Raw genomic sequence first — 12,091 nt, forward strand, 5'->3', positions numbered from 1 at the left:
CTCCAGCTCCGGACACCCCTGGTGTTGCTCTGTGAAGAGCAGTTCTTTAACCCCCTTCAGGCATCTTACACTTTCCCATCTGCTGTGGTCTCACCCTGCCTGGGCACCCCAGGGGTTTCCAAAGGATTTATTACATAAAAATCACAAATCACCCAGAAATCTGGCCTGGGGATACTTCCCCCAGGGCTGAAATGACCCTGGAGTAAAATTTGCTGGAAGACGGTGGCTGTGAGATGTTCCTTCAGCCCTCGGGAAGGCAGCAGAGAACAGACCCAGCCCTCAGAACAGACCCAGCCCTCCCCTCTCCTCCAGCCTCACCTTGACTCTTCATGATGGTGCAGACGGTCACCCCGCGGATGCCCTCTTTCATCAGGCCCTTGTTGATCTCGGACACTTGGGCGTTATAGGGGCTGAGGACGGCGATTTTCTCCGGCCGGATGGTGCCATCTAGTGTCAGCTGCTTCGCTATCCTCACCTGCGGAGCGCGGGGTCCTGCTCACCTGGGAGCTGGGGCCAGAGGGAACCAGCCCTCCCCACCAGTGGGGGAGACCACCCTGTCCCCAGGACAGCGAGGGTGTCCAGCTGGGCTGCTCCCCTTGCTCAGGGTCCTTGAGAGAAGAGATCAACCCACCCCCCCTTGCACCAACCTCCTCCCAGGCAGCTGCAGAGAGCAAGGAAGTCTCCCCTCAGCCTCCTCTTCTCCAGTCTAAACAACCCTGGTTCCCTCAGCTGCTCCTCCCTTCTGCTCCAGCCCCTTCCCCAGCTCTGCTGCCCTTCTCTGGACACACTCCAGCCCCTCAGTGTCCTTCTTGTAGTGAGGGGCCCCAAACTGACCCCAAGGTTTGAGGTGTGGCCTCAAGGGTGCCATCTCTACCCTAGATCCCTACCCGTCATCCCTCCTGCATCCCCATCGTCCCCCTGCACAACATCCTGACACTTCTGCATCTCCAGCAGTTCCCTCCTCACCGCTTGCGCTGCTTCTTCTGGGTTAGCTTTGGAGTTCTCGTTTCCTTCCTCAGTGGAAATCACCAGGGACTGCTCCTTCCCCTCCACGTGCCCGAAGATGACAGGGCAGCACCCGTTCTCTCTGTGGTGGAACACGCTGGCCTCGCGCTGGAGCTGGGGACACGTTTTCAGCCGCGACTGATAAAACTCCTGGGAGGGGAACGCGCAGATCCCTTTGTGCTGGCAGAGAAAAAGGGGAGAGCCTGAGCTGAAGGAAACCCGCAGCAGCTCTCAGCCCGCAGCAGCTCCCCCTGCCCTGCCCCCTGCCACAGCTGGCGAGCGTGTCACTCGTGGCTCTATGGAGGGACAGCACTAATGGAGGATCTTTTATTTCCCGGGGGCTTGGGACAAACCCTGGCAGCAGCATTTCCTGTGACCATGCAGGGGAGGAACTCACCATGCGGTACTGAGTGTCCAGCATCAACGCCTGGTGCCGGTAGCGCTCAAAAAGAGACGTCTCCATGCCAAGGCTCTTGCAGAAGTCATTGTTGACCACAGGCCGCAGCTGTTTGTGATCCCCAAGCAAAACAACCTGGAACAAAGGGTGGACATCTCCACTATGAGGGTGGGGGCACTGGTGAAGACAATCAGCTGCCTGAAAAGCTATTTGCAGATGACCAACAGTTGATGCTCCTTGTTGTTGTTATGGTTACAGCAACCTCAGTCAAGGACCACGTTGGGCATCATATAAAGATCCTGACCCAGATAACGTGGAACCTTGTTCCCATCTGACAGGGAGAAAGGCACCATGTAGTAAGTCTACTGAGAACTGCTCTGTGCTTCTTGTCACATTATTTTGTACCTGGGTACAAAGTTACACCTCAAAGGAAAAAAACTGCCTGAAGGCAGAGACTTTGATCACAGACACTTCCAAGAACAACCTTCAAACCTGATAAAATTTGGAAGAGCAGCACGGTAAGGAGTGGAAGACACATGCAGAGGTTTGAGAGCCCCGAGCAGCCATCCTAGAGAGGCATCTTTGGAAAGGACTTACCTTCTCAGCATGTTTGTGGCTGACCAGAGGGATGAGGGTCTCTGGTTCTGTGGACATGGCACACTCATCGATGATTATCTGCTTGACATTGAGCTGCTCCAGGGTACCAGCAGATGCAGAAGAGCACGTGCACAGGATGACATCGTGCCTTGACAGCTCATACTCACGAGCAGATGACAAATGGGATTTGTACCTGGTGGTTGGCGCAGAAGACACTGGGTTACGCACAAGGGAAACATCTCCAGGCTCCTCGTGCAGGAGCCAGGCAGAGGTTGTACTTTCCCAAAACATTTACAGCTCCATCTCCCTCCCCAGGATGAGCTGGTGTTCCCAGGAAAGGGAACTGCTCCTCTGGGCAGTGCTTCAGAGGTGGCACATGGCCAAAAGCAGCCAGCTCTCAAAAGGGTCTCGTTCTACTCACTTCTTTACGTCATTTTCTGTGATCTGCAGTCCTCTCTTAATCCGAGAATCAAACTCACAGATCTCACTGTAGAACGGGTTGGGCGGCTTCCGGATGCGGTAATGCAGGATTATTTCCCTGAATAAAGAGCCAACATATCAATATTTTCCCCCAACACAGACCAAAGTGCCCTCTGCAGGGAGGCAGACCGTGTCTTCTCTGTGTGAAGAAACCCCACCAGCTAAAGAAGTCACAGCCAGACTGTTCCACCTCTACAGTTCACCCTCAAGGACACAAAATACAGCCCCTTTTCTTTAGCAGTTGCAAGCAGGAACAAAGGAAGAGACTTTTAGAGCTGCTCAAAAGAGAGCTGAAAACACCTGGGATGCTTCCAACACCTGGGTTTCCTGACAAGGTGTGACATGAGACTGTAACACCTCCACTTGAAAACATTCATTACAAAGCGGGTTAATAGTGCTGCTCCACAGCGGTGGGATGGAAACTGCATTTGCCCTGGCTTGTTCAGCTTCAGCCCTGCAGAGGACATCACTCCCCAGCTCTCCTGGAGCCCAGGGGGCCTCGTGGTCCTACCTGAGCTCCTGGTTTGGTTTGGCATCCCGCAGGGATTTGCGGGAGAGGTTCCGGCTGCTGCCCGGGTACGGGAATTCCATGGTCTCTATGGCCTCCCCGTAGACCCTCAGCGGTTTCAGGTTCCTCATCTTCAGCAGCATCCCTGGGGAAGGAGAACAGTTCTGCTCAGGCAGCACCAGGCCCTGGTGGTGCTGAGGACACTCACAGCTGCCTCTTCTCTGCACCCCTCACTCATCAATCCCACCTTCACTGGTCCAGTGGGGGATATTCTGTAAGGACCAGGTTTTCACCCCTCCTGTCTCCCACCCTCCCGCTCACAGCCACGTGTTCTCCCTCCCACAAGCCACCTCAGGGGCTGAAAACTGATAGTTACCAGCAACAACATCAACAGACTTGTGGGACGGGCCACAGTACAAGATGCACTTTCTCTTGACCTTTTTGTCTTCAGACTTCAAAGGTGGTGTTTGCTCCTCACTCCCCTCATTCAGCTCATGGAACCAGTAGACAATGTGAGTTCCAACAACTGTTTTTCCTGTGCCTAAAAAAACAAGAAGGTTGCTGAGAACACTTGAACCACAACACCCACGTTCTAGATCAGCTTCCAGATAATCAGCCATGAAACAAAACCAAGAACCAAGGGAACTGCCTAGAACAGCTGTGGGTGATGCCAACCTATGCTACCTTCTCCTGTCTTCCCCAGGGTCCTATGGAAAAGCTGACCAGGACAGTGGTGGAGTCACTACCCCTGGAGGTATTTAAAAGATGTGCAGATGTGATGCTTAGGGACATGGGTTAGTGGTGCCCTTGGTAGCATTAGGTGAACAGTTAGACTTGATCTTCAGGGTCTTTTTCAATGTAAATGATTCTGTGAAAGGAACAGATTCACCTTTCACAACATAGACACGTGCTCATGCCTTCCCCCCAGCCTTACCTGGTGGCCCTTGGATGAGTGTGAAGGGTTTTCTGAGAGCATTTAGAATCGCCTGGTTCTGACTCTGGTTAAGTTTCCTGAAGTTGCCAAGGAGATCAAAGGATTGTTGCAGCAGGATTTTGGACATTTTCACTGCTATGGAAAGAGCCAAGAAAACCAGTTTAAAGGAGGTTTTAAAGGTTACTGAAGGCAGCACACCAGCCATTCAACAGGAGGGTGCAGAAGGTATAAGCAATTGTGCCTCATTTACAAGAGCACCTCTAGGCAATCCTTGTCCTGTGCCAAGATGTTCTGCCCATGAGCCTTCTCTGAGAGTCCTGGGGATGGAAACAGCACCCACACCACCCTCCAGCAAGGTGTCCCTGTGACCTTCACTGTGCCAACCTGGCAGCTCCTCTCCTCTGCGTGGCAGGAGAACCTCCTGGTCTGGCAGTGTAAGACCTGCCACAAGGTAAGAAAGGTGAACATTTGCACCTACCTTTTTTAGGAGGTTCATGGCCAAGGGCAATGCTTTTAGCAAGGTCAGAGGCATTGCTGAGCTTCCAAATTGCCTTCTCCTTCCGTCTGAAAGACAGAGAGAAATAAGAATTAATGGAATGTAGCATAAAATAGCAAAAATTGTAATACAGCCTCGTACAACTGTCTTGTTTACTCTCTCTCTGCTTTGGTGGTGCATTAAATCCTTCCACAAAGAACTTTCACCAAAACTGCTCCTATTCTGCTCTTGCGTCTGGGACTATTTCTCAACTGTCTGAAGAGCTGAGCTTGCAAAGATGTTGAAAGCAGGGAGCACAACTTCTGTCCCAACTCTAACCCTTTTTATTTGATTAGCTTCCCATTTTTTCCCAAAATTCACATTACAAAAGAAAGCACATTCTGCCCTGGAAAAGCTACAGCAGTACCAGCCCATGCTGTGTCCAAAGGACAAACTAGACATCAGCTCTGCTTTAGTGACAGCAGATCTTGCTTCCCCGCAACAACAAAGGGGAATGATTTGGAAATCAGGGAGTGCTTCTGCCAAGCAAACCCAGATCCAGGGCTTCCCCAGCCTTTCCTGACACACGTTGCAGCAATCCAGTAATGGAAGAAACAGATGCCTGGGAGAACTTCAGCACGACACCTTTGCCTGTCTCCCTGTTCTCAAGGTCAACCAGAAGAGCAAGAGGCCACCTGGAGAACACAGCTGAGAAATGCTGCCACCCCCACCAAACACCAGTTGCCCCACAGCGTGACCAGTCCCAGCTGGGCAAAGATTTCTCAGGGGATCAGCAGCAAGCAGAGCAGTCTGGGTCAGCAAGAGAGCCCTGTGAGAAGCCATGGCACTGCACGGACAGGTTAACCACAGCATGACCACTAAGGACACTTACATGTCTGGCAGCATCTTGGGTATGAGCTCCACTGTGAACCTGGCAGAGGCCTGTGAGACCTCGACAGGGATGTTCTCCATAGACATATGGTGGATGTAGAAGTTTATAGTATTCTCAGCAGTCCTGTCTGACTTCTCGTTGTCGGCAAACTCTTCAGTGACACCATGAGCCACCCAGGTGTAGGTATCTGGATCAACCACCAGCTTGTCTTCTGACCCACCTTTGTTAAAAAAAGTCAGGTTCTGGAGGCCCTGGACAAGGCACTCCTCGTCGCTTTGAAGGCTCTCAGGCTTCAGCCCACCTAAGCGAATGCACAAGTAACAGTGATTGAAGTCCACCTCAATGGAGAACTCCTCCAAATATGTTTTGGCTAGGACAAAACTCCCTTGCAGCTGTCCTTTCCTTGTCCTTTGCTTTGCCCAGGTTATTTTGACGTTCTGGAGGACAATGGAGTCATTTTCAGCCACGGCACACGAAGCAGACTCCATGGCACTCATGGGCAACCAGATCTTGTTGTAATCCATCGCGTGCTTGTACTTGTCTTTGGATGGCAGGGTGGCATAGGCAGAGAAGCAGTCAATGGGCTTCTCTGTGTGCTGCAGGCAGATGTCAAACCCAGGTGTAACACACCACAGCTGCACAGAGGGCACCAGGAAGCCCCGGTGGGTATCAGTGGTGAGCTGGAACTGCAGCGCGTCGCCGGCGCTCAGCTCCAGGAAGAGCTCCATGTAGTGTGAGCACTGGCTCCTCCTCACCCAGCCCGTGTGTCTCTGGTATTGGTTCTTGTTCCTCCCAAGGAGGGTGGCTGCAGTCTCCAGATCCTCACGCCTGATGGCTGCCAGCACATCCTGCCAGGTCTGGCTGCCAACCAGGGTGATGCTGTGGTCACGGACTGGTCCTTCCTGCAGGCTGTGCTCCTTTGTTGTCTTCATGGAGTACATCCTCCTCTTCCACATCAGCCTCATGCAGTTGCGCTGCGGGATGAAGATGGGCTGCTCTACCAGCTGGAGAGACCTGTAATTAATTATCTGGGGATCTGGAAGACTCTCTTTGTTCAGTGGAAACAGGGCTTTAAAGTACTTATTCATCCCTTCAATATCCACTACAAAGGCCATCTTCTGCAGGACCTGGCCCTTCAGCTGGGTGGCCATCTGCAGGCAGCGGGCTTTCTTCTCGTATGTCACTGCCTTGGAATTCTTCCTGTTGAAGTCGTGACAGAGAAACTCAATGTCATCCACGGAATAGACCACGGGCTTCTTGTGGAGCACGGAATGAAGGTGCCGCTGAACCACCACATCCATGTAGCGGCGGATGGGAGAGGAAGCCCAGGTGTATGAGTCCACGTGCAGGGAGTAGTGACCTGCTTTGGACTGGACAGAGGAGTTGGAGCAGCTGAAATAGGAGCGGCTGAGCAGCCTCCTGAACTCCAGGGCCACGGGAGCCAGCTTCGGGTGGATGTCATCAGTGACAATAAGGTCTAGCATCTTGGGGAAGTCACGAACCCTAATGGCTGACAGCAGATGCTCCCAGATGGGGGCCAGGAGGCTGAACTCCACATTGTCAGAGGGGTTTTGGCCAGGACGCACCTCTCCTAGGTGGTGTGTGAGATGGATGGAAAAAGGAACGAGGTGGCTGTACTTGTTTTTCATGGCTGTTAACTGCTGAAGGCTGGGCTCACTCTGACACCGCAGGGGAGTGACATTTCTGGTGTCCTCCTTGTTGGTGAGGAACTCTGCCACAAAACTGTTGAACATGATCATTAACTCCTCTATCATCTGATGGGATTCCCTGTTACCTGGGGAGCTTCCCTCATCCAGCTGGTCATAGAAATAGTCCTCCTGCAGCCGACGCTTCCGATGGATCCTGGAGAAATGATAAGCCACAGCCACACAGTCCTCCAGGGTGTCGAAATGAAGGGTCCCTGCTGCTCCCCCGTAGCGGTCCTTGATGTAGAGCTCTGCCTCTTCGTAGGACAGCTGCCTGTCTGAGCAGATCACAGAGACGGTGAAGATGGCCTTTAAAATCACACCAGTCTTCTTTCCTACGGTGACAAACAGGGAGATGACCAGACGCTCTTTCTGTGGCAGGAGGCTGCAGACGTCCTGGCTAATGTGGGGTGGGAACATGCACAGGGGCTCCTGGTTGGGAGCATAGTAGGTGACACCTCGCTTCTTCGCTTCCAGGTCCAAGGCGCTGCCTTTGGGAATGATGCCAGCCACGTCTGCAATGTGGATCCCAATCTCGTAGTGCTGCCCAAGATCCCTGACGCTGACAGCGTCGTCCAAATCCCTGGCACCTTGGGGGTCGACGGTGAAGGTGGGGTAACCCCGACAGTCCCTCAGATTCTCCTTGGTGATATTTATTTTACTGCCGGAGGTGTATTTGGCTGACTCCCTGGTGACAGCAGCTGGGTATTTATTCTCCAAACCATACTCCAAGTCCAGGATCTTTAGGCCTTCTTCCAAAGTCAACGCCGCATGTAGAACCTCTGTTATTACACCCAAAGGGTAGTAAAACCCTTCCCTCCAGGAGATGACCTGGACACAGAAGAGCTGGCTTCTCCTTTTCTCGTGGCTGATCTTCTCACAGCTGACAACCCTGTACTTCCCATTGACCAGCCTGCGGATGGGAATGACATTGGGCTTCTCTTTCAGCCCTGGGACAAATATTTTGGTGACAGTGGGATCGATGGGTATCATCACCCGGGGATCAAACTCATCCATCATGCAGATGAAGGTCCGTTCTTTCTCGGCGCGCTTCAATATGCCCACCACCTTTCCCTGAGGGCGGTGGCTGCTGTCAGCTGTGCTGCCCTGCAGGAGCTCCACCAGCACCTCGTCCCCAGTGAAGGCCATTCCACAGTGAACCCTGCCCTTGATCTGAATGTTCATCCCAGGAGAGTCGTTGAGGGTGAAGGCAGAAGCTCTGTCAAACCCTTCTTTGATCAGCTCGCACCTCTTGTACATTTTGGGGTGCATGAGCAGATATTCCTGCATCATCTGAGAAGAGAAGCTGACATATTCCTGCCTGCCTTCCCCCAGGTTTGAAGCCTCAGACTTCACATTCAGCAGCCCTTCTTCTGACACAGTCACCAGCACATTCTTGCTCTCATCTAAGAGCTCCTGGAGGATGGGATCATCAGGATTCATGCTCTCAGCCTCCGAGCTCCAGGAATCCGTGTCGCTGTCCTCCTCGTCCCCCTCTGGGCTCCTCCTACTCCAGCTCTCCTTGTCACATGCAGCCTGTTTGATCTGGGCCATCGTCAGGCTCTCAGGGAAGACGCTCCCCTTCTCGATGCACTGCTGGATGAAGCGCTTCCAGACCTTGCTGCACTGGCCGTGGGAACACAAGGCCACGGCGTCGCCCACTGCAACCACCAGCGACTGGGCCCGGGTCATGATGGTGTTGAGCACTCTGGCTTCGTTGAAGAACTCGAGGTGGTGGGAGGCCGAGACGCGCAGGCTCTCGCTGGTGTGGACAGTGCTGATGATGATGACCCGGAACTCCCGCCCTGAGGCAACAAGGGAGAAGTCACTCATGGGAACCCAGCCCAGGGGAAGACCCTGCCTGGTGCTCTGCCCATCTACACCACGTCACGAGGCCACAGGCACATGCAGCCTCTCTTGGCTGAGTGAGGCAACAAGGGAGAAGTCACTCATGGGAACCCAGCCCAGGGGAAGACCCTGCCTGGTGCTCTGCCCATCTACACCACGTCACGAGGCCACAGGCTGATGCAGCCTCTCTTGGCTGAGTCACAGAAGTCGCCTGATGTGAAGAAAGGAGGATGGGGGAATTGCAAGGACCTCCAGGCACGATGGGCAGACACCAGGAGGCCACCACCACCCACGCACCAGGGAGTGAAGGGCAGCATGGAGACAGGAGAAAGGCAGGGCCCCAGAGCAGTGAGGCACCCATGGAGCAGCCCTGTGTGCTCCGTGCCACCCGCAGCCCCTGCCAGCCACTCCTTGCAAACACAAGTAGAGTTTTCTGTGAATCCCAAGTTCCTCGGGGAACTGAGGCTCCCACTGGAACAAGAGCAGTGACCGTTCGCAAGAATCCCTCTCCCCGCAGGACTCAGCTGATTGCAGGACAAACAACAAACAGCAAGAGGCACCCTGGTGATTTCAGAGCTGGAAAGAGACTACAAAGCAGGGGTGTGGAGATCAGAAACACACCCCAGGGGTCAGTTGTTCTCACCACCAGGAGTCCCAGCTGCACAATAAAAAAATAGTAATAAATAAAACCACAGCTGAGTCATAACCGAAGACCTTGAGGACAAAGCCAGCCCTGTCCCTCCCCTGTCACCCAGAGCAGCAAACTCCTCCTCTAGTGAGCTGCTCTGCAATTTTCTGCAGTGACCAATTGCCACAATCAGTCTGGTTTCAATTCCCTTCTCTCAGCAGCCTCCCCCCCCCACTGCTACGTGGGGCTTTCACATGATTCACACATGCTCAAGGCCCCGGGATCCCACTCACAGGGTTTTCACCCTCCTACAGAGCAACATCCCTACATTTGAAATGAGCTGACAATTGGGTGCAGGTTTAGTTCAGCTTGAAATCCTGTTCACCAAGGAAAGGACAAAAAACAAAGAATTACCAAGCGGGAAGGGGTGGAAATCAGCCAAAGGATTTCCAGGCTCTCCCTCCCTCCTCATCAGCATGGGGCTGTGGCTGCAGCAGTGGTGGAGCCACGGGGAGCTCTGCCCAACAGCTCCACGTGCTGCTTCCCACAGATGTGTTTTGCCCTGAGACCAGCAAGGTGTTTTACACTTTAGCAAGGAGGACAACGTTGAGATGCCAGGAGGAGCTCATGGTTCAGCATCTCTTCCCCTTGCTCATCACACAGCAGCTGTAACTGCCATAGACTCTCCTGCCCGCCAACATGACTGCAAAAGCTCTCCCCAGCACACAGAAAGCCTTGACATTCCCCAGGCATGACTAACTATTGCATGAGGCACAAACCTGGCAAGTTCTCATAGTTTTCCACCACCACATCTTGTAACTGCTTCTTCCTCAGCTCTTGTCTTATTGCAGAAACCTGGTAAGAAAGAAAGAGGCCCAACTGAATGGAGTTTCAGGTCAGAAAGTCCCCCCCACCCAACAGCAAGGTCCTTTACCCTTCTCAGCTGCAGGTTCCCCAAGAAAGTTACTCAACAGCAGCCCCACTGGCTTAGCTCGTGCTCCCAGTCTGCCTTATAGTTAACCTGCCTTGAGGATGCCCAATGAAATCTTCACCTGAACCATCCCACCATGAGGCATCTCTGCTCCAGCCACCCATGACACAAACGGAGGCACCTTGGAAAGACACTGGTGCCAGGCAGGGCCCCAAACTCCCGGACTTTGCTGGCACAAGAGACAGGTTTGTCATAAACCGAGTCCAGCGTTTATTAGGGAGTGTCTGGAGAGCAGTCAGCAGAGCATGCAGAGCCCCTTCAAGTGGGGAATACCTGGTTCTTCTACATACCTGCATCCCATGGGAGACCACACAGATCCTCTTCACATCTCGGACACCCCACTCATCTGGCCACCTCTGGTGGATCTCCTTCACTTTCTCAGTCACTTGAATTATCTCAGAGGCATTGTGCCAAGAAATCATGGACATATCTCTTTCAGCCACACCACACACGTGGCAGAACATGAGCGGGTAGATTTCAGGATGGGGTGGGATGTCCCCACTGGCCTGGATTGCATTGCCTTTGCCAATGTAGAAGTGCTTTGAGACAAATTCAATGATGCCTGCAGTGGAACGGTAATTCTCATTGAAGATGATCCTGCTCTTGGTGGCCACTTCATGCCTCTCCTTCTGGTAAAACTGAAAGAGTCTGTTTAACAGGGTGTGATCAGCAGATTGTCCACCCCCGACACAGAAGAGTTTTGGGGTTATCTGCATGTGGTCCCCAGCAAGGACAATCCGGGTCTCTAAAGTGGCGTAGGAGAGTGGGACCAAAGCTTCACACTCCAGCATCTGGGCAGCTTCATCAATCATGATGTGGGTGAAGTAGCCTGAGGGAACCTTCAGGTTCTTGGATAACATGGAGGTGGTGATGATGATGCGGTGCCTGTCGATCTCCTCCCGCGTGGGGTGCCGGAAGGAGCGCTGGTCTGGCGAGAGGCAGCAGTACATCTGGGTGATGGGGTCTGTCATGCTGATGGGACGGTCAGTGGATATAATCCTCAAGGGAACAGCCCATGGGTGCCCTTTGGTCACGTAGTTATGGAAATACTCCCGGATGTAGATGTCAGCAGCACTGGGGGTGGAGGGAAACAAGAGAGGAAACCATCAAGGACTTGTAAGCGCTGTTCCCAAATGCTGTGACCACCATCCCAATGCACAAATTGTTGTTTGCCAACAGGCATCCAGCTTCTCCCCCAGCTTTGCCTGACAACATGCCTGTCACAGGGGACGTCCACATGCACACGAAGAAGCCAGTGTTCCCACAGCCCCCCACTCCAGCCCTACTTTGATAGGAGGGTTTAAAAGAGGAGTTGATTCTCAAGACCAGGGCATCTCTTAGCGCTCATACAGGGAAATGCAACGTGCCCGACAGAATCTGTGGCCCTGCTGCTCGGGGGGCTGAGTCACCCCGACCTCTCCTCCCACAGGCAACCACCTCCAGCCTGGCTGGGGGATAGAGGAGCTGCAGAAGCAGCTTTGGTGCAAGCAGACAGCCTGAACCAGGCTAAGATTAGCAGTCACCCATCTATTATACATTAAAAATGAAGGCAGTAACAGCCTGCAGGAGGGGATGTGGAAACTCTTTCCAGCTTAACTGCTCTAATTTTAACAATCTTTGCCTGGTTTAC

The 12,091-nt window shown here is 53.1% G+C and overlaps 1 protein-coding gene across 1 annotated transcript in view; it reads right to left on the bottom strand.

Annotated features, from left to right (window-relative positions):
• The window catches only part of HELZ2 (helicase with zinc finger 2, transcriptional coactivator), a 17,836-nt gene that overhangs the window by 1,069 nt on the left and 4,676 nt on the right, over positions 1–12,091 (bottom strand). The window contains exons 6-17 of the mRNA XM_009998706.1: positions 10,752–11,535; positions 10,250–10,325; positions 5,289–8,799; positions 4,400–4,485; positions 3,922–4,056; positions 3,364–3,528; positions 2,991–3,132; positions 2,421–2,537; positions 2,000–2,192; positions 1,403–1,537; positions 967–1,185; positions 319–475 (exon numbers count right to left, since the gene is read on the bottom strand). Of these exons, the coding sequence (XP_009997008.1) occupies positions 319–475; positions 967–1,185; positions 1,403–1,537; positions 2,000–2,192; positions 2,421–2,537; positions 2,991–3,132; positions 3,364–3,528; positions 3,922–4,056; positions 4,400–4,485; positions 5,289–8,799; positions 10,250–10,325; positions 10,752–11,535 (5,720 nt within the window). The remainder of the gene's footprint in view (positions 1–318; positions 476–966; positions 1,186–1,402; positions 1,538–1,999; positions 2,193–2,420; positions 2,538–2,990; positions 3,133–3,363; positions 3,529–3,921; positions 4,057–4,399; positions 4,486–5,288; positions 8,800–10,249; positions 10,326–10,751; positions 11,536–12,091) is intronic.

Source organism: Chaetura pelagica, unplaced genomic scaffold, assembly GCF_000747805.2.
Source record: "Chaetura pelagica isolate M959 unplaced genomic scaffold, ChaPel_1.0 scaffold275, whole genome shotgun sequence".
Lineage (NCBI taxonomy): Eukaryota > Metazoa > Chordata > Aves > Apodiformes > Apodidae > Chaetura > Chaetura pelagica.